Genomic DNA, 19,298 nt, shown 5'->3' with positions numbered 1-19,298 from the left:
CTGTTACTGCTTTGTGCCTGAGCCCTTCCCCTGTTGCTGCTGCTGCTGCTGCTGTTGGGTCTCCGGGATGCTGACGTGGTCCTGTGTGAATATTTCATCAAACATCGCCGCGGCATGACTTGCACTGCCACTACCACTGCCAGTAGCGGTCGATGTCACAGCACTCCCATCATGCTGCTGCTGCTGCTGCCGCTTCTGCTGCTTCTCTGTGCTCTCGTGTGGGTCCCCCTCGCGCGGTGGTGCAGATGGTGCTGGTGGGAATTGGCGCGGCGGTGGGGGCGGCGGCGTCGCCAACACAACAGGGCGCAGCTGGCGTGTCTGCTGCTGCTGTTGCTGCTGCTGTTGCTGCTGTTGTTGTGATGGAGGAGGCCGTGGCAGTGTCTGTGCCACGACCCCGGATGGAGGCTGTTGCTGTTGCTGCTGTTGCTGTTGCATTACTGGTTGCGGCTGCTGAATGTGCACCTGCACCACTGGCACCTGCTGCTGCTGCTGCTGCTGCTTCTGCTGATGGCGTGGCGGCGCAACAGAACACAGCGTCGTGGTGGAGCTGGCATAGCCAACTGACATGTACTCCCCAAGACCATTGTCCCCACCACGACCACCATTGCCACCACCACGACCGTCATGGCGATCACCATAGCTGCGTCTGCGTTGCGTTTGCCTGCGCCGTGTGAACCGGCGGCGGTCGCTGCCACCACGCGAAACCAGCGAGAAGGCTGATGTCAGGTGTGACAGGCCGCGTGCAAGCGGGCGGTTGTGCCTGCGAATCATGTCTGACATCCACGCATCATCATCCTCACCAACACGGCGTGTGCGGATGGACGCGCGCTGAAACGCGTGCTGCTGGTGCTGTTGTTGCTGGTGTTGAAGCTGCGTGCGAAGCTGGATTTGCCGCTCGCGTTCTTGCAAGTAGCGCTCGTGCACTGGGTCGTACGCACCCGCCATCACAACTGCTCCTGCTGCTGCTGCTCCCGTTGCTTGCGGTGGCAGTGGTGGCGGTGGTGGCGGTACAGCACCAATGCGCCCGCGATGACGAGCGGCACTCCCCATTGTCTTGTGAAGAGCCTTGTTCCTCTTGTCCACTCGACGTCGCTCGCCCTTGACCTGCGCCTTGCGTAGATCCTTGGCGTACTTTCGCATGCGCTTGTTGTGCTTTTCCAGTGCCACCTTTGCTGCCTTGCCCGTCTTTCCTTTCAGCACCGCGTTCATCTTGATCTGCTCCTTCTTCATCTTCGTCTTCACCTGTGCTTCCTTCCGATTGCTCAAGTCCCTCTCACCTCGCCTGCCTCGTGCCTCTCTCTTCCTCATCTTCTCCTCCGCCCTCCTCATCGCCTTCAGTCTCCTCCGCTCCATCTTCTCCACCTTCCTCAAGTCTTTCTTCCTGTGCACGTACTTCCGCTTGCCGTCTGCACCCTTGACGTAGTACCTGCCATGCTTGTCCACAAAGCACCCAATGTGCGTCTCCTTTGCCCTCCTGCGCCTCAACTCCCGCTCCCTGCGCCCACGCCGCCCGTCGTCTCGCCCCCGCGGCACAGGTCTGCCGTATCGATCGACACGCGGGCGACGTGCATCCCTCCTGTTGCGGGTGCGGCCACGCCTGGTGGTTGTCGGGCGGGTGTTGGCCTGTCGCCGGCCCCAGATGCTGCGCGTGGGGTTGCTGCTGTTGGTGTTGTTGGTGGTGGTGTTGCCGCCCATGCCATCGTCGTCCTCGTCACCACCGCACATGCCGCACCCACAGGCGGAGCACAGCGCGCGTGTGCCGCACGACAGCATGGATGGCAGCAGCCCAAACTTCATGCACATGGCCAGGCCGCCCAGCGCAGCGAGGCCGCCAAGAATGCCAAGCACGCCCGGCAGGCTGAGCCCCAGGCGATCAAAGAACTTGCCCAGACCTTTACCAAAGTCATCCAAGCCAAGGGCGTCGTCGTCGTCGCCTTGATCTGCGTCGCGGTTGCCAAGTGGTTCATCGTCGTCCCAGCAAGCGACGGGCTGATCCCCCACGCACGTGCAGTCGCACAGCCCAAGGCAGGCGCATGTGGCAGTGGTCTTGAAGGCGACAAACCCGGTGTCTGTGATGCGCCCGCGGGCGTTTTTGGCCTCGACGCGGCACGTGTGCACGACCTCCTGCGTGCTGCTGGTGCGGAGCGGGATGATGGCGTCACGGAGGTGGCCCGTGTCTGTCTGCTTCCACGATATCGCTGTTGTCGGCACGGGGAGGACGAGGTCTGAGCACTCGACGCTGAGGTACACGGTTGACGGGCGCTTGTCGAGTCGTGCAAGCTCAATCCACAGGAAGATGTCACGAGAGACGGAGGCCAGGCCATACACGCCAAGCTCGAAGATGCTGAAGGAGACGTCGAGCACGAAGATGCGGCTGTCGTCCGCCTCAATCTCCAGCGTGTAGAGCGATTCCTGCGGGATGTCGGCCTTGAATGCCAGCATATTCTGCACACGCTCACCGACGGCTTGCCGCTTGACAAGCGGTGGCCCCAGCCTGCCTGCCATGTACTGAGCCGCCCTACCAGCGGCCAACCGGTCGAGGTCCTGGGCGACGAGGTGCGCTGGCTGGTTGTCCAGGCACGAGAACGGGTCCATGTTGCACCCGCCGCTCTTCCCGTGCTGGTAGAAGGCGGTGAAGCTGACCCCCGGCTTGTTGCACGTCTCGCCGCTCAGGTCCACGTCTGTCTTGTCGAGCAGCAGCCAGTGCGCGGGGGAGCGGCGGAACGGGAACATGGGGTCGGTGGAGTTCTCGAACTGGTAGAAGTTGGGCGTGAGCAGGACGCGGGTGGTGAGGTCGTGCGGAAAAATGCTTGGCGCGAGGTCGCCCAGGTACGTGGCGATGACGGTGCCGTTCGTGCTGCGCGCAACCTTGTTCTGCACGCCAATCAACAGCACGTCCACGCAGTAGAAGGCGAACCCGTTGACGCGCCTCGTTGGCCTCGCGTTGCTGTCCTTGCACGCCTGGGTTGGCTCGGGTATGGTTCCGTTGAACGATGTCTCCTTGTACACGGCGAGGCGGATGGTGTGCGAGACCTGCGCGCGATCCAGCTCCCATGCGTCGTACCAGTTGGGCCAAAAGCGCAGGCAGTGTGCCGAGGAGTAGTGCGGGCTGTACAGCCTGCACTTGAGGTTACCCCTGTATGCATTGTTGCCGCCACCAGAAAAGAACTTGCACTTGCAGCAGAACCCCTGCGAGTTGGGGATGCGCTCGCCCTTGCGCACGAAGTACCCGCACGTGGGGTGCTCGGCCGTTGGCGCGTCGCGGCATGGGTCGAAGAAGAACGCAATCTGCGTGTTGCTGCGCTTGACTTTGAACCAGTGCTCGTACGGGAGGGAGTTGATGCTCGACTGGTACACGAGCGGGTAGTTCACGAAGGCGTCACTCTTGGTCGGGTAGATGCGATATCGCTGTCCAAGGGGCTTCTCCTGGCCGTTCTCGATGTAGTTGGTGACCTCCACCACCTCCGGCAGCTGCTGCCCGTTGCCGATGGACAGGGTCATGACGAGTTTCTTCTTGCAAGTGCCGCCGAGTGACGACAGCGGCTGGTTCGTGGCGCTTGTGGACTCGCACACCTCCAGGCGACTGTTGGCGATGACCAGCGCATCTGTTGGGTCCGAACGCTCAACAACGAGCGCCACAAGCGCAGCGACCAGCGCCAGCATCTGCACCTGCTGTGGTGCCATTGCTGGTAAACTCACGAGCCGGGTTGCGGTCCTGCTGGTGCTTTTGTTTCTCTGGTTGTTGCAGGGATCGGGCCTTGTCAAGCGTCAGCAGTGCAGACTGTGCCCTGCTCTGTGTGTGTGTGTGAGTGTGTGTGTGTATATGTATGTGTGTGAAAGTGTGTGTGTGTGTATTGTGTGTGTATGTATGTGTGTGAGTGAGTGAGTGAGTGAGTGAGTGAGAGAGAGAGTGTGTGTGTGTGTAAGTGTGGAGGTGAGAGATGCGAAGCAACCAAAGCAAATAAAAGCGGCGCGTGCTGTGGTGCTGTTCGTGGCACGCACGCGCGTGTGTGCGTAATGACACTCGCCTGTTTTCGCTTGCATGGTGGGTGTGATGCACTGGCCAAGAGAGCAGACGGGGGAAGCAACAGTGAGGAGAGTGGGGACAGCGAGGAGAGCCGAGGATTTGGAAGGTTCGGAACTTCATCATGGTGGCGGTGATGGCAGGTTGTCTGGCAGATGTGCGGCTGTGGCAGATGAGTTATTGAGGTGTGTCCTTGAAGCTCCTCCTGCTCCTCAAGGAAAATCCGGACGACAACCAAAACAACGCTGGTGGTGATGGAATGTGTGCGATGCTTTGGTGCCCTTGACTTCCGTATCGCTCTCGCAGCGCACCACTCACTTGCCAAGAGAGTGTGCGCGAGTGAATGGTGTGTGCATCGCAGCCAAGACGGTGGCAGGAACAGACGGGCAGATAGATTGAGAGGGGCGGCTGAAGCACGACGAGAAAAGAGCAGCGATGCCATCCACATCGAAAACAGCAGCTGTCGGGAAGGTGCTGCTGGTGGCAGTTGCGGTGGTGTTGACGAGTGTGTTGGTGAGCACGCGAGCCGTGCGGGCAGCAGGAGATACAACAACAAAAGACGGTGCTGCACTGCCTGGCAGCGAAAATGCCGAGGAGTACCAGCCAGGCCTTGCGTCGGCAAAGCTACGCGCAAGAGGCGTTCACATCGGCTCCCCACTTCATCAGGAAGAGCAGCAACAGAAGCACAAGCACCACCAGCAAGGCAGTGCGCGAGTGCTCGACAAGGAAACGCGCATGGCGCAGGGGGAACAGAACTGCGTTGTGTCAGACTGGGTGGATGTCAGCGCCTGCACCCACGCTTGTGGCGGGGGCACACAACAGCAAATGAGAGAAGTGATTGCACCTCCCTCCGAGAACGGCCGACCAGTGAGTCTGCACATGTGGTGGAGGAGGGGGTTTCTGTGTGTGTATCTGTGTGTGTATCTGTGTCTGTATGTCTGTGTGTGTGTGTGTGTGTCTGTCTGTGCCTGTATGTCTGTGTGTGTGTGTGTGTGTCTGTGTCTGTGTGTGTCTGTGTGTCTGTCTGTCCCTCTGCCTACCCGTTTGCCTGTTTACCTGGTGTCTGTGTGTCTGTGTGCCTGTGTATCTGCTTGCCTGTGTGTCTGCCTGCCTGTCTGTCGGTCTGTCGGTCTGTCGGTCTGTCTGCGGAGCTTGCTTTCTGTTTCCCTGTGCGTTAAGCAACATGCCTCCGAGTCGTATGCACCCACTTCAAAATATGCTCACACTATGTTTGTCATCACTCGCAGTGCCCAGCGCTGGTCCGCAAGGTCGTATGCAACGAAAACCCGTGCGATGATGACGGGAATGCTGAGGCACAGTCTGTGGACTGTGTCCTCAGTGAATGGGAGAACATTGGTGGGTGCTCTCAACCGTGCAACCGTGGCACCCAGCGACAAGGCCGCAAGGTGAGGCGGTGTGCGAATGGGCCGCTCGTGCTGCATTGCGCTCACACGCACTTTCACCCACCTGCTCACTTTCACCCACACTCTCACACACGAACCTGTATACGTTGACATTGACGCAGGTTCTGAGACCTGCGTCCAATGGTGGCGCAGAGTGTGGTCCAACAACACGCACCGTGGTGTGCAACCCTTTCCCGTGCAAAGAGGACGGTGATGCTATGATTGACATTGACCCAAACGCGGCTGCAGCCTACGGTGAGCAACGTATCCACACTGCAAGGGGCGAGGTGACTATGGATACAGAGTCATGCTCACGCACGCACGCACACACACAGACACACACACACACATACACTCACACACGCACATGCACTCACTCACTCTGGCGGCTGTTTGCATGGACTGGCGATAGATGTGGATTGTGTCGTTGGGCCGTGGCGACAGCAGCAAGCGTGCACCAAAGCGTGTGGTGGCGGCGTGCGTATCATGCGGCGCGACGTTGTGATTGAACCAGCTGGCAACGGTGCCGCCTGTCCCCCACTCCTCAACATTCTCCCCTGCAACACGCACGAATGCGCAGTATGTGTGCTCTCGCTGTGTTTGCTCGCACGTGTCTACACTTGTGTGTGTGTGTGTGCACGTGTGTGTGTGCACGTGTGTGTTTGCACGTGTGTATGTGCACGTGTGTGCGTGTGTGTGTATGTATGTGCGTGTGTGTGCGTGTGTGTGTGACAATCCATATGCTCGCGTAGTTGCTGCTAAATGCCCGTGCAAGCGCACCCAGCCCCGTGTCGTAGTGGTCACACCACGCACCTCATCCAACAACGGTCAACTCAACCACTATCGTTGTCCCCACGGTTGTTGTTGTTGTTGTGTCCAGCGGTCCCGCCGTGCAGCTCTCCGGCAGCGCCAAAGTGCACCGTCATCCGAACAGCCAGCAAAGTTCAGGGTACGTCAATCAACCCGTCGCATTCACCCTGTACTCACGCGCGTGTTGGTGCAAGCACATGGTCTGGATCACAGCTGCCATGAGCCGCCTTGTGTTGTCATGTCATGAGGGTATGCCCTGCATTGTGCATTCACTGCTGCAGTTGTGTGTACACCACGCATTCACACGTGCTTGCACACGCACATGCACGCATGCACCCCAATGACATCTTGCTTCTTGATCTCAGGGCACACAGCCGCTGTGTACAGATGCTCCCCACACGCCAGAGCGCGATATTGTTGAGTGTGAAAACATGCCCACTGGAAGCACATGCGAATTCGACGCGCCATCCATCCACTCAACCTGCCAGGTGGGTGCCTTTCGCACATGATTGTCTCTGCGTGTCTATGTGTGTGTGTGTGTCTGTGTGTGTGTGTGTGTGTCTGTGTGTGTGTGTGCAGTGTACTTACTTGATGTTGAGTTCAACCAAACTGAGGTCGTGGTTGTATCTTCGTCCGTCTGGCTCTGTCTTTATGTCTGGCCTGGTTCTCTTCGCCACCGACCCCCCTCCCCTCAGCTTGATGTGGCGACAGCGCTTTCAAACAAACAGCCGTGAACACACTGCTCACACCGGTTTGTCCTTGTCTCCTCGACACCTCCCCCGCGCCCTGGCCTGGGTTGCAGATGACATGCACAGATGGGCTGTGGTCACCAATGCGATGCACGGCGTGGAACGATGGGGCGCGCCCGCGACAGAGAAGGCAGCGAGCAGCCGGCACAGCACACCATGACTCACGCCACCACGATCAACAAGCGCAACAACAACAGCAGCAGCGTCAAGAGCAGGAGGAGATCCGTGGCCGCACAGGTGATGGCAACGCTGATCATGAACAGGCTGCGTTCGTCTCCAATATGGTGTTGATTGGCGGTGGCATTGCCGCAGCGGTGGCCATGGCAGGTGCTGCAGGCCTCGTACTGTATCGAACCGTCACCACCACATGGGCGTCATCGTCGCAGTCAACAGCAACAACAGCAGCCACAGCAGCAACACAAGAGCACACGACCGCGCAAAATACCACAACTGCCGCTGCTGCAATTCGGCTCGCGCGCCTCCGCGTCAAGCGGCGTCGGTCAGACCCGCTCATCATGGAGGAACAGCAGCAACAGCAACAACAGCAGCAGCGTGGTGGCAGTAGCGGTGGTGTGCTGTCTGTACCACCCACGCTGCCAGTTATCCATGAGAGCGATGAGGAAGGCGAGATTGAGGGTGAATGCGGCCGCATCACCCCAACAATGACGGATCAGCATGTCATCCGTCGCCACGCGTTTGAGCGCAGAGAGTCGTTGCTTGCAGGCATTCCACGCCCATCGCCAACACTCCAATAAATGACCGCTGAGAAGCGAGAAAAGCGAGAGAAGGTGCTTTGGTGTTCGGTTGTGTGTGCGCCCAAGAATTAACGTTACAATACCCCTGCACATCTGCTACTTTGTTCGATCTCACTGTGTCCTTTCAGTAATACACAATGTCACTCACAAGAAAACTCAGCATCAGCTCGCCACCATTTTCAATACACGCGCGCATGCACACACACACACATACAGAGCTGCTGTACGCATTGCTTGTTGCTTGATGAAGGGATGGGTTTATTCAACAGTACAGTGCGGCTAGTGCTAGCTAGCTTGCTTGCTCTTTGGTTACGAATGTGCTTACAAGAGAGAAAGAGGGGAAACGAAAAAACAAAAACAAAGGAAGGTGTCAGACGACAAGGCGTGCGAAAGAAGAGAGGGGGGGGGGAGGCGTCAGTTACAACCCGAACCAAAACCAACAACACGAAGACAAAGAAGCAAAAATCGTGTGGTGGTGGCTGCTTAGTCGGTCGGTCGCGATGATTAGGTTGCAGTTAAAGGACGACAAAGGAACAGATGTCACCAAGCTTGACAATGCAAATCAATGAGAAACAGGTAAAGAAGCATGAAGCGCCAAAGCGGTGAAGAGCAGCAACCACCCATACCAACCCGCACGCGCACAACCACAACCACATCCACACATGCGTGCGTGTGCGAAAAAAGTTGTGGTGCACACGGCAATGTGGGATGCACGCGAGCGGCAGGGAATGCAGGCAGGAACGTGGCGCGCGTCGATCGCAACGAAAAGGAGAGGAGGAAAAACGGAAAGCAAGCAGGAAGCACCAGTATGTTCACCCAAGAGAGAAAATAGAGTAGACATGACACGACGATGGATATAAACAGCGAGAGCGTGCCTCATGTACAGAACCAGAAGAATATCTTAAGAGCACCCAATGGCATCGAACGACAAAGCGTCGGGCAACCAGAACAAAACGAGCGAGCGTCGTCGCACCACACTCAGACGCTGCTGTTCTGCAGGAAGCGAAACAAAAAGAGTGGCGCATGTCATGTCCACACCCCCCCCCCAACTGTGAAACACAAGAGGATGAGCAGGTGGACAGCGTCGCTCTTGCGGCTCGGTGCAAGTGACATGTCAACAAAGTCAGGGCCAATGACAACGACAACAACGAAAAATAGTGAAACCGGAACGAAACGGCGATGGAACGCGAACAGGATGCGGCTGGTGTCAGAAGAAGTACAATAGAGGAGAGACATCGAGTCCAGCCGTGGGGCTGCATGGCTCGCTGGTGATGCTGCGACAGAAGCTGTGGCAGAAGCTGTTGTGAAGTTTGTGAGACACGGGGGTTGGTGTGAAGCTGTCAGGCAGTCGGGCGTGTGCGCTTGTCAGCTTTCTCCAGCTGCTGACGTTCGCTGGTGAAGCGCTCGGCCTGATGGACAGTCACAAAGAGGAGAGTGTGTGTGTGTGAGGAAGAAAGTGTGTGTGTGTGTTGTGTGTGTGCGTGCGTGCGTGTGTGTGTGTGTGTTGTGTGTGTGCGTGCGTGCGTGCGCGTGCGTGTGTGTGTGTGTGTGTGTGTGTGTGTGTGTGTGTGTGTGTGTGTGTGTGTGTGTGTGTGTGTGTGTGTGTGTGTGTGTGTGTGTGTGTGTGTGTGGGAGAGAAGTGAGCACAAGGTGGCAGCACTGAGCAGGGGAACAGCACGGCACAGCGCAAAGCAAGCATGCAACGGTACGCTGAAGTCTGCCTGCCTGATACTGCACGCAACCCCAACAACACGTGCACAATCGCATGGCAAACGAAGATGGGCATGCTTGCGTCACCACGTTCACAGTCTCACAGCCTCCATCGCCATATGGCGTACGCACCATGAACAGCAAGGAGTAGATGCAAAAGAGGAACGCCTGTTTCACTGTTAGCGACATGGCTTCTGGCAGCCGGCTGCCAACAGAGATGCTGCACCACACGAAAGGGCGCCATGTGGGTAGAGATATCACAGGTGCATGAGCATCGCAGACATCGTGCATGCGCGTACACGCAGGTATGTCAGGGCGGTATGGGGGTATGGGCGTGCGATTGTGCGCACACGCGCGCGTGTGTATGTGTTTGTAATGTGTGTGTGTGTGTGTGTGTGTATGTGTGTGTGTGTGTTTGTCTGTGTGTGTGTTTGTCTGTGTGTGTGTGGGGGGGGGTTGTGGGTGGGTGGTTGTCTTGGAGATGCATCATCACACGTCCGTTTGCCTCAAAGGATATTGGCAGACAGCCCACAACACTTGAAAAGCAACCAAACACGTTGAAGGTAGGCATGCACAACCAGCAGGGTGTTAGGCACTAACCACGTCTTCTCAAGGAAGGTTGTCTGCATGTGCTTGGTAACCATGGACAGGCGCTTCGGGTAACACTGATAGTACATGGCAAGCTCCACCTGCAAGGAAAGCACGTTGGGCGTGAATGAGCAGCAGTAAAGAATTGGCGCAGCGCACGGCATGTGCGTGTGGGCTAAGATGCAATGTGCTTGATGTGTGTGTGTGTGTGTGTGCGTGCGTGCGTGCGTGCGTGTGCCACTGCAAGCACTCACCATGCGCCGGGACACAAAGGGCTGCAGTTCGGGCTCGTCGTTCACAATGTACTCCAGGCGCTGCGGCTGTCCAATCGCTGCATGTGCAAACAGCACACTGAGTGAGAAGAAACGACAACGCGCAACACAAGCTACTGCACATGCCTGACTGCACACTCGCGCATGCACACGCACACACGTATGCACACATGTAGATGCAAGTGCACGTGATGGTGTGTGTGTGTGTGTTGGCTCACATCCGAGCAGCACTTACACATGTCGCCGACAGCTTTCTCCTCGCCAATGGAGAAGCAGCGAATTTCGCTCTCCAAGCCCGAGCTGCGCGGCGCTGTGGGGAAGCAAAGATGAGGACGGATACGCACACAAGATGTGTCAGTGTGAATGCAACCTACAATGCGCACGCGCGCGTGCCAAGTTCCGGACACGCGTCTTTTTCTTCTTCTTCTTTCAGTCAAAACAAGTTTACAACCACCTTATCCCATACCCGCTACCCCACACACACACACTCCGCGCCCTTCTCCGACAAAAAAAATACGGCACCATGCACAAAGCAAGCCCATGCGCGGGTGACGACGTACAGATGATGAAGCCGACCCAGCGCCCAGCGTGCTGCCCCTGCATCGTTCCCTGGTTCATCAAGTCGCGCACAGAGGGCTCCGGGCAGAAGAACGGGTGGCTGCAAGCACACGACACAGTGCAAATCGTGAAGCATGAGACGACGAGGCATGACCACCACAAAGGTGGAAGTGACTGGGCTCGGACCAACGCATATCGCGCAAACATGACACCCAGCACCACCACAACGCGTACCCAGCACACACACACACACACACACAGAGGCCGCACGCGGTGCACACCTGTGGTACCAGCCAAGAGGCGTGAGCCCCTTCTTGATTGCAATCTGCGCGGCATGCAACTGACTCGTGGGCAGGAGCTCCACGCTGTGCCGCCGCGTCTGCCAGTCCCCGTCTTCAATCGGTGTGCACGGAATCGCCTGCAAACAGCACCAGCACACAAATAAGAACATGATCGCGCAGGAGGGGCAGGGGTCGAGCGTGAGCCTGAGTACGATGGTGGAAATATGGTGGTATTTTGCGCACACACACGCGCAAAGGTGTGGCTCATGTTGGCCTCAATGGCTATTGTTGTTGCTGATGCTGTTGCTCTTGTGGTTGTCAATCAGACGAGCACATAGTGTCGCGCGCGCAGTCGCACACACTGTCGTGCACATGCATGCACGTATACACGCACACACACAAACACACATGCATTCATGCACGTGGACGCACCTCCAGAATGTGGATGCACCGCGTCGCCTCGTCATACTTGCCAGCGAGCAGACCAATCACCTCCATGTCGGAGAGATGCCTGCATCAAAGAAAACGCAAAGAGTGATGGTTTGGAAACCACGTGACACCACCACAGAAAGGGAACGTTTTGAGTCACGTAAGAGCACGCACAATGCTGTAAACTTGAGGCAAGCACACGAGCGTCAGCGCGGCTGGTCTATGTCACCCGATTCACTCTCCGCCCCCGTTCTCCTCTTCTTCACACAGCATTAGAGCATCACCCACGCTTCCCTTCCCCTCTTCCCTTCCCTTCACTGCTCCAACGACGGGTTAATAGAACGTACGCATGGAAGTCCATGACGGTGAGCACACTTGGCGAGACAATTGTCCTTCGCTCGCGATCAACAACGTCGCAGGAAACCTGAACAAACTGGCCAACTTGCTGGCTTGCTCTGCGAGCATGCAGCAAACCGTGGCACGCGGTGTTAGGTTCATGCAGTTCACAACACACGTATGAAAACACACATTTACACACACACACACATGCACATATGCACATGCAAAGAGGCACCCCCTCCACACACACACACATATGCACACGCCTACACACACACGCACACACACGCACACATACCTGCAGAGGACGTCAAACTTGGTTGCCTGGTTGCGCTGACGGCGCCCACGACGCGGGCCCGGCGGCGCTTCGCCATGGTACAGCAGGGCAAGCAGCGTATTGAAGTCAAGGCCGCTCAGCTCAGCATCCCCCACAGAGGCGGGACCCCCCGACAGTGGTGATGCATTTGTGGCTGCCGCCATGGCCGCGGGGTGCTGCTGCTGCTGCGGTACCGAGTCGCTCGAAGGGGCCGGCGGTCCAACAGTGATGCGGGCGGCGTTGGGCGCACTGGCGTCGTCGCCAATCACAGCGCAGTCCGCAGACGTGCTGCCAGCAGCATCCCCCACTCGGGCTTTCTTCGTTGGCGGCCCTGACGCCGCACCATCCCCGCCAAGGCAACCTTCATCGCTCACCCTACCTTGCTGCCCCGAAAGCGGGGCAGCAGATATCGTCTCAATGACCGCCGTCAACGCCGTTGCTGCTGTCATGCCCTTTCCTTCGCCTGCACCTCCAGGTGCACTGGCCAACATCTCGGCCGTCGCCACCTGCTGCTGCTGCTGCTGCTGCTGCTGTTTTGGCGATGCCGGCTCTTTACCAGCGTCCTCGCCATTTTGCCCTTCTGGTTCCACGGCATTCACTGCAACAGCCGCAACGTGCACGCTGCAGTCTTCCTTCCCCTTCTCCTCTGGCTGCTGAGTGCTAGCCACTGCACCGCCGGCGTTTTGGGTGCGGCTGTTGCTGCCGCGGCAAGCACCAGGCTGCACGAGCTTGCTGCTCAGGAGAGATGTCACCGTTGGTGAGCGCGCTGCAGTGGTGGCCGCGGGGACTGTCGCCCCGCCACTGTCTCCGCCAAAGCCCGCTGGTGATGGAGGCCCAGAGCCAAACCCATCAACCTGGGGTAGCGAGCCGTAGTGCGACACATCCCCAAGCCGTTGCTGCTGCTGCTGCTGCTGGGGATGGTAGGGATGTTGCTGAGGGTGGTGTGGGTGCTGTGGGTGACGAGGCTCGTGCTGCTGGTGCTGATGTTGCTGTTGTTGTTGGGCTTGGTACTGGTGCTGTGCTCGTGGATGCGGCGGTGGCTGCATAGGAAACGGGGACGCAAGACCGGCCTGCTCATGCATGGACGACAGTGCAAACGGCATGCGGTGGTCTGGCGAAGCTGGCACTGCATCTGCTGGGGGCGGGGTCAAGGGAAACAGGTCCGCAAAGGAGACGGGGAGTGTGGGCGCTCGCTGTGGAACTGGCGACATCATCGCAGCAGAAACGCTATGTGCTGTTGGCTGTGGTGCGTGCTGCTGCTGCTGCTGTTGTTGTTGTCGCTGTGGTGGTTGCTGAGGATGATAGAACGGCTGCGGCTGTTGTCGCTGTGGGTGCTGGTGCTGCTCTTGCTGGAAGCGGGGTGCGGTGTGGTCCAGAGCAAGGTTGGGAGGCAACCTTGGCGTCATGTGCAAAGTCATCGGCACCGCTTGTTGCGTACTGGCAACCAGCATATGCGGGGGAGCCGAAAGCGGTGCCGGCTGCGCATGATGGTGCTCGCCCTGCTGCTGTGGCTCATACTGCTGTGGCCGTGGCTCGAACGCTTCCTGTGGCTGATACCCGCCCTGCTGTCGTGCAGGATAGCGCGCGTGCTGCTGCTGCTGCTGCTGCTGCTGTGGCTGGTGTTGTTGATGCCGATGGGGAGGGGGTGGGTGAGCTTGCATGTATGCAAGCTGCGGATCCAACAGTGCCGGCACCACGCGCGATGCTGGCTGCTGACTCGTGGAGGGTGGCTGTGGAAGCACACGAGCGTCCACCTGCGTGGTCGCGTGCGTTGTCGTGTGTGTTGGATGATGGCTCGGAAAGAACCGGCGCACAGGTGCGGACGCCGTCGGAGCAGTGAGCATGTCGAACGGACCGGGTACACGCCCAGACGCCAGGTCATACGTGGATGGCGCAGCAGAAACATGCAGACCCCCGTAAAGCGGAAGAAGTGGCTGTGGCTGCGGCGGCTGTTGGTGGTGATGATAGTGTTGCTGCTGTTGCTGTTGCTGCTGCACGTGCGCTTGTTGCTGGTGCTGGCTGTGCGGCGCGTGCTGGTGCTGCAGATGCTGGCCATCTTCAACAACAGAATAGGGTGACGTCTGCAGGTAGTTGGACGCAGCGATGCTGAGCGAATCATCTGAAGCTGCTGCTGCTGCTGTTGCTGTTGCGGCGGGGCCGTTGACTGCTGGAGCCGCATGTCGCATCATGGAAGCAGCGGCAGGGTGCGTAAAGGGGTATGTCGACGCCACGCCCGGAACAGCACGAGCAGGTGCACCCGTGTGTCGCCCACTGCCACTCACATCGCGGGCAATGGAAACAGCTGTGGAAACAGAACCCATGTGGCCTGCTTTTGTCGTTGTTGCTGCTGCTGCTGCTGCTGCTGCTGCTGCTGCTGCTGCTGCTGTTGTTGTTGTTGTTGTTGCTGCTGCTGTTGTGGCCGATGTGTTGACGGTAGGAAGCTGAGCACGGATGCTGTTGTTGCCGCTGCTGCGTGCACGCTTGTTGCTCTTTGGTGCTTTGCTGCCCTTGGACTTCTTTGCCGCGCGGCTTCCGCCATGGCGGCGGCTCGTGCGTGATGAAGACGTTGCAGTAGTGGTGGCGGTTGTCGTTGTCGTGGTCGTGGACATGGGCGGGTTGTACACGCTGGGCATGTTGGTGAACGTCTGGGACCTCTTGGATGAGCTGGAGCTGGGCGCCAGCGGGTAGAACTGCGATAGCAGTGGCGTTGGCGGCAGCGAGGACAGGACACTTGATGTACGGGGCGCACGTGATGCCGGTGCTGTGGGCAGGCCTTTTGTCGAAGATGCCGAGGGTGCGAGCGTTGCCGCTGCTGTCGCCGCCACGGTCATAGAAGACATGCTTGACTCCAGCAGCGGCCTCATAGCCGCCAGCACATTTCGGACAACACCCGCCAGCAGCGGCAGCGGCTCCGGCTGCTGTCGATGATGTGATCGCGCCGTGTTGAACGTGCGCACAAACAGCTGGCCGATGATCCCAGCCTGTTCCTTGGACACACCCCGACGTTGAAGCTCGTCATCTATCGCCAACGCCACAGCCCCGACAGTTGCGTCGCTTGCTTTGTCAACATCGACCTGGTGCATGATGCTGAGAAGGTTGGGTGGCGCATGCTGAAGCAGATCAGAGCCGATACCATCTCCTTGCTCTTGCTGTCCTTGTTGCTGTTGCTGTCCTTGTTGTTGTTGTTGTTGTTGTTGTTGTTGTTGTTGTTGTTGTTGTTGTTGTTGTTGTTGTTGTTGTTGTTGCTGCTGCTGTTGTTGTTGTTGTTGTTGTTGTTGTTGCTGCTGCTGTTGCTGTTGTTGCTGTTGTTGTTGCTGCTGCTGCTGCTGTTGTTGCTGTTGTTGTTGCTGTTGCTGCTCTTGCGTTTCGCAGAAACGCTGCATTTTCATCAAGTTGGATGCTCTCTGCTCGCGCTCTGCTTTCAAACGTTGCTGGTGCGCGCGCATGCGTTCCTGATACCGCTTCCGCACCTCAAACAGGTGCAGCCTCTGAACTTGCGACAGCGCGGCAGCCACCTCACCCATGCCGTGCTGGGAAATGTGCTCGGCCAGTCTCCTGGTGAGTGCCGGCAGCAGGCCGTGCTTGTCAATCTGCTTGCGCAGGAGCGCTGGCGCATTTTCGTAGCTGGTCTGCAGAGCAACTGCAACGTCTTCGGGAAGAATCGACATGTCTTCCTCAGGTAATGCTAAGCCGGTCCCGCCATCACTGTCACGATCGCCATTGCCACCGCTGCCTTGTTGTTGTTGTTGTTGTTGTTGTTGTTGTTGTTGTTGGCTCTGGCTGTTGGCAGCGGCGGCAGCGGTGACTGTGCTCCGCCTGGAAACAGCGTTGGTTGCGGTTGAGGTCGAGGGCACAACGGCCGCAGCCCTCGTCGCAGCTGCGTTCGTCGTGGGTGGAGCACTGGGAACGGATGGCGCTCTTGATGTGGTTGTGGCCGCTGTGGCAGCAGTGGCAGTCACTGGTGTCGTGGACGCCGATGTGCTCTCCATGCAAGGATCGGAAATGCTGCGGCTGCTCGCACCAAAGGTGCGCGTGCTGGCGGGGCTGCTGCTGCTACTACTACTGCTGCCACTGCCACTGCCACTGCTACTGCTGCTACTGCTGCTACTGCTGCTGCCACTGCTACTGCTACTGCTGCTGGTGGTGCTGGGGGTGGCGGTGCTGCTGCTGTTGTCGGCAGAGTGCCCGCGCCTGCCACTGACAGCCGGGCTACTGGCATGTGCTGCTCCATGACCTGCATGTGCAGCAGGCGTGCTTGTCGTCGCTGCCGGTGCTGTCGCTGCGGTAGTGGTGGCGCTACTGTTTTGTGAGCGTGTACCTGCTGGCATTGCCGCCGTCACTACCGTGTTGCTCCCGCTGCTGGCTCCCGGCGCATTGCTTCCCGTCCGCCCATCCTGCTTGTGCTGTCCAACTTTGCTGGGTGTTGCTGTAGCAGCAGGTGTTGTTGTTGTTGTTGTTGTTGTTGTTGTTGTCGCTGTGGCTGCAGCGGCTGTTTCCTCTTCGTCATCATCATCGCCAGTATCGTCTGCAGGATCTCCAGCATCAACCTTGGCCGGTGTTGTGTTGGCTGTTCGCGTGGGCGTGGATGCCGTTGAGCGTGGCGACCGGCGCTTGCGGCTGCTGCGATTCTTCTTCCCCGTTGCACGCCGCGGCAACGGCGGCCCGCACACAACAGGCACGCAGTCTCCAAGGGCGTTTTCCGGGTTCACTGTTGGCACGAGCGACACGACTCCTGCTGCCTGTGCTGCTCGGGCTCCATCGCCATCATCGCCATCATCACCATTGTCGTCACCGCCGCTGTCAGCAACAGGTGTCGTTGTACTCGACTCTGTGCTTGCTGCGGTTGTGGTGGCGGCGGCCTCTTGAATGCGTGGCGCTGCAGTGTCCTGCTTCTGCTGGCCCTGCTTGCGACGTGCTCCAGTATCCGTCGTAGCATCGTCATCGCTATCATCATCGTCGTCATCACTGTTGCTGGCACCGCGGTTGGGGCTGCTTCGCCTGCTGCTGTTGTCACTGTTGTTGCTGTTGTTGCTGTTGCCTGCCTCTGTCTCGCCAGCGCGTGTATTCGGGGGTGAGCACCGCTTTGCACGCTCTGCTGACGGACCAACTGTGATGAGGGCCGCTGGAGCGACCGTGGGTGTGAGGGACGGCGAAGCCGCCGTGTGCGCAGCGGACGCGACTGGTACTGTTGTCGTTGTCGCTGCTGTGGTGGTTGTCGCTGCTGTGGTGGTTGTCGCTGCTGTGTCAGGCAGGCCTGCTGCCGGTGCGGTGGGTCCGGTGCCGGCTGCGAGCGCCCATGGGTTATTTGGTGAGCAGCTCGTCGCTGATGGCGGCTGTACAACGGCCGGCGTGATGGCGGCTGCTTCGCTCACCGTCGGCACAAGCGCTGCTACGGGCCCTTGCGGCTCAGATGCGGCCTGAGGTGGTGGCGCTGTTGGCGACGTTGTCAACGACGGAACCGACGACAGCAAGTCCCTCAGCGTGGAATGCGTACCGCTGCTGCCGCTGCCACTGTCAATAACCATGGGTGCGGGTGGGCAAGACAACGCAGTCTCAGTAGTGGTGACGATGGTATTTGCTGCAGACACCACGGGCGTCAACGCAGACTGGGCGCGCCGCTGCTGCTTCTGCCTGGACGACGTGAGCTCGTTCTCGGGGTTGACGCTAAGCAGCGGCACGGAGGCAGCACCAGATGTGCCAGAACCATCGGCATTGTGCTGCTGAACTGCCTCCTGCACCTGAACTTGTTCACCTTTTGGTATCGCAGACACCACATCCGCGGCACCTTGCTTCTCCAACGGCTGCGCCTGCGCATGCTGCTGCTCCTGTTCCTGTTCCGCTGCTGCCTTTGCTGCCTTTGCCGCTTGATTCTTTGCCCGTTTCATTGCTGCCTTGCGTGCTCTGTTGCGCCTGGCTCTCGGGCCCAAGCAGAACCTGCGCCGGCGCGATTTTCGGCGCACGGGTTGTTTCACTGTGGGCTGGCTGACGTCACTGTCGCTCTCGTCCTCATTGCCAGTGCCAGTGCCGTCCTCCTCTTGGTCCAAGTCCTCGCCACCCTCGTGGTCGTCATCATCGTCGCTCCCCTCACCGCGTGTTCCTATGGTCTTGCTACGCTTTCCAGCCGTGGCAGCCTCCTCCTCCTCCTCGTCCTCGTCGTCGTTAGGCGTTGGTTCACACGCACACGATGACGTCGATGATGTGGGCGGCGGCAGCAATGGCACAGCGCGGCCACCGCTGAGGGCATCCGCGGCCTGCACAATGGCCTCCACCTCTGCTTCATTGGCGACAGTCGGGTATGTCATGGGGACAACTGGCTGCCGCGCAAGGCTGTTGAGTGCTGAAACAACAGCAGGCGCGCTCGTGCCAAGCACCATGCGTGCTGAATAATGATTGGAGAGGGGAAGCATGTTCGTGGTGGCACCGGAAGAGTGAGAAGCATAGAAAGGCGCACACGTACGTCTTGTGTGTGTGTGTGTGTGCGTGTGTGTGTGCGTGCGTGTGTGTGTGCGTGTGTGCGTGTGTGGGTGTGTGCGGAGACAAGTGGTTGTGAGGGCGCACGTCTTACTTGATTGGTGCAAAGCCGCGCGAAGCTTGTCTTCAAAGTTGTCTGGGATACTGCATTGTGAAATCACAACAACGAGGTGGGCGAACAGTCACAAGGCACGTGAGCACGTGCATGGAAGGCACACAAGTGAGAAACACATACACACGCCTACGCATGAACCGATGACACACATACACACACATGCACATGCACACAAAACTGTAAACACAACACAAACGCAAACACAATTGCACGCACACGCTCACGCTCACGCCACCACACACACATACACGAGCACGGGCACACGTACGCGATGGTGATGCTGTCGGGCGCTCGTTTGGGGAAGAAGAGGGCGGAATCGACATGGGGCAACGTTGTCAGCTCTCCAAACGAGGCGATGGCAGTCATCATGTTGCCAATCATAAACTGAAGCCCAACAAAGCTATCGTTGGGCATGTGTTTGATGCTCAGCAGGTACGCGTCGCTGCCACCATCCTACACCGGGTGAGCGTGGGATGTA

General features: G+C 58.6%; 4 protein-coding genes across 4 annotated transcripts; 1 reads left to right on the top strand and 3 right to left on the bottom strand.

Annotated features, from left to right (window-relative positions):
- Positions 1–3: 3 nt before the first annotated feature.
- Positions 4–4,194, bottom strand: PTSG_09908 (uncharacterized protein; the record flags this gene model as incomplete). Its single annotated transcript, XM_004989206.1, has 2 exons — positions 4,029–4,194; positions 4–3,793 (listed from the first exon to the last, which is right to left on the bottom strand). The coding sequence occupies exon 2, from the start codon at positions 3,682–3,684 to the stop codon at positions 4–6; it is 3,681 nt and encodes a 1,226-aa protein (XP_004989263.1). The 5' UTR covers positions 3,685–3,793; positions 4,029–4,194.
- A 79-nt stretch (positions 4,195–4,273) lies between these two features.
- Positions 4,274–7,887, top strand: PTSG_09907 (uncharacterized protein). Its single transcript, XM_004989205.1, has 7 exons — positions 4,274–4,891; positions 5,272–5,430; positions 5,550–5,682; positions 5,840–6,006; positions 6,308–6,376; positions 6,603–6,725; positions 7,040–7,887. The coding sequence occupies exons 1-7, from the start codon at positions 4,460–4,462 to the stop codon at positions 7,739–7,741; spliced, it is 1,785 nt and encodes a 594-aa protein (XP_004989262.1). The 5' UTR covers positions 4,274–4,459; the 3' UTR covers positions 7,742–7,887.
- A 666-nt stretch (positions 7,888–8,553) lies between these two features.
- On the bottom strand, positions 8,554–9,000 carry PTSG_12951 (uncharacterized protein; the record flags this gene model as incomplete). Its single annotated transcript, XM_004989204.1, has 1 exon — positions 8,554–9,000. The coding sequence occupies one exon, from the start codon at positions 8,998–9,000 to the stop codon at positions 8,554–8,556; it is 447 nt and encodes a 148-aa protein (XP_004989261.1).
- Positions 9,001–9,081: 81 nt separating this feature from the next.
- Positions 9,082–19,275, bottom strand: PTSG_12950 (uncharacterized protein; the record flags this gene model as incomplete). Its single annotated transcript, XM_004989203.1, has 12 exons — positions 19,089–19,275; positions 18,800–18,849; positions 12,217–18,613; positions 11,927–12,034; positions 11,583–11,661; positions 11,151–11,287; positions 10,872–10,969; positions 10,547–10,621; positions 10,294–10,370; positions 10,052–10,140; positions 9,584–9,671; positions 9,082–9,150 (listed from the first exon to the last, which is right to left on the bottom strand). Exons 1-12 carry the CDS (start codon positions 19,232–19,234, stop codon positions 9,082–9,084), a joined length of 7,413 nt encoding a protein of 2,470 aa, XP_004989260.1. The 5' UTR covers positions 19,235–19,275.
- Between the last annotated feature and the right edge of the window lie 23 nt (positions 19,276–19,298).

This window comes from Salpingoeca rosetta (genome assembly GCF_000188695.1).
Source record: "Salpingoeca rosetta unplaced genomic scaffold supercont1.30, whole genome shotgun sequence".
NCBI classification, from domain to species: Eukaryota; class Choanoflagellata; order Craspedida; family Salpingoecidae; genus Salpingoeca; species Salpingoeca rosetta.
The sequence above is the reverse complement of the archived record's forward strand: the minus strand, read 5'-3'. Positions and strand labels throughout refer to the sequence as shown.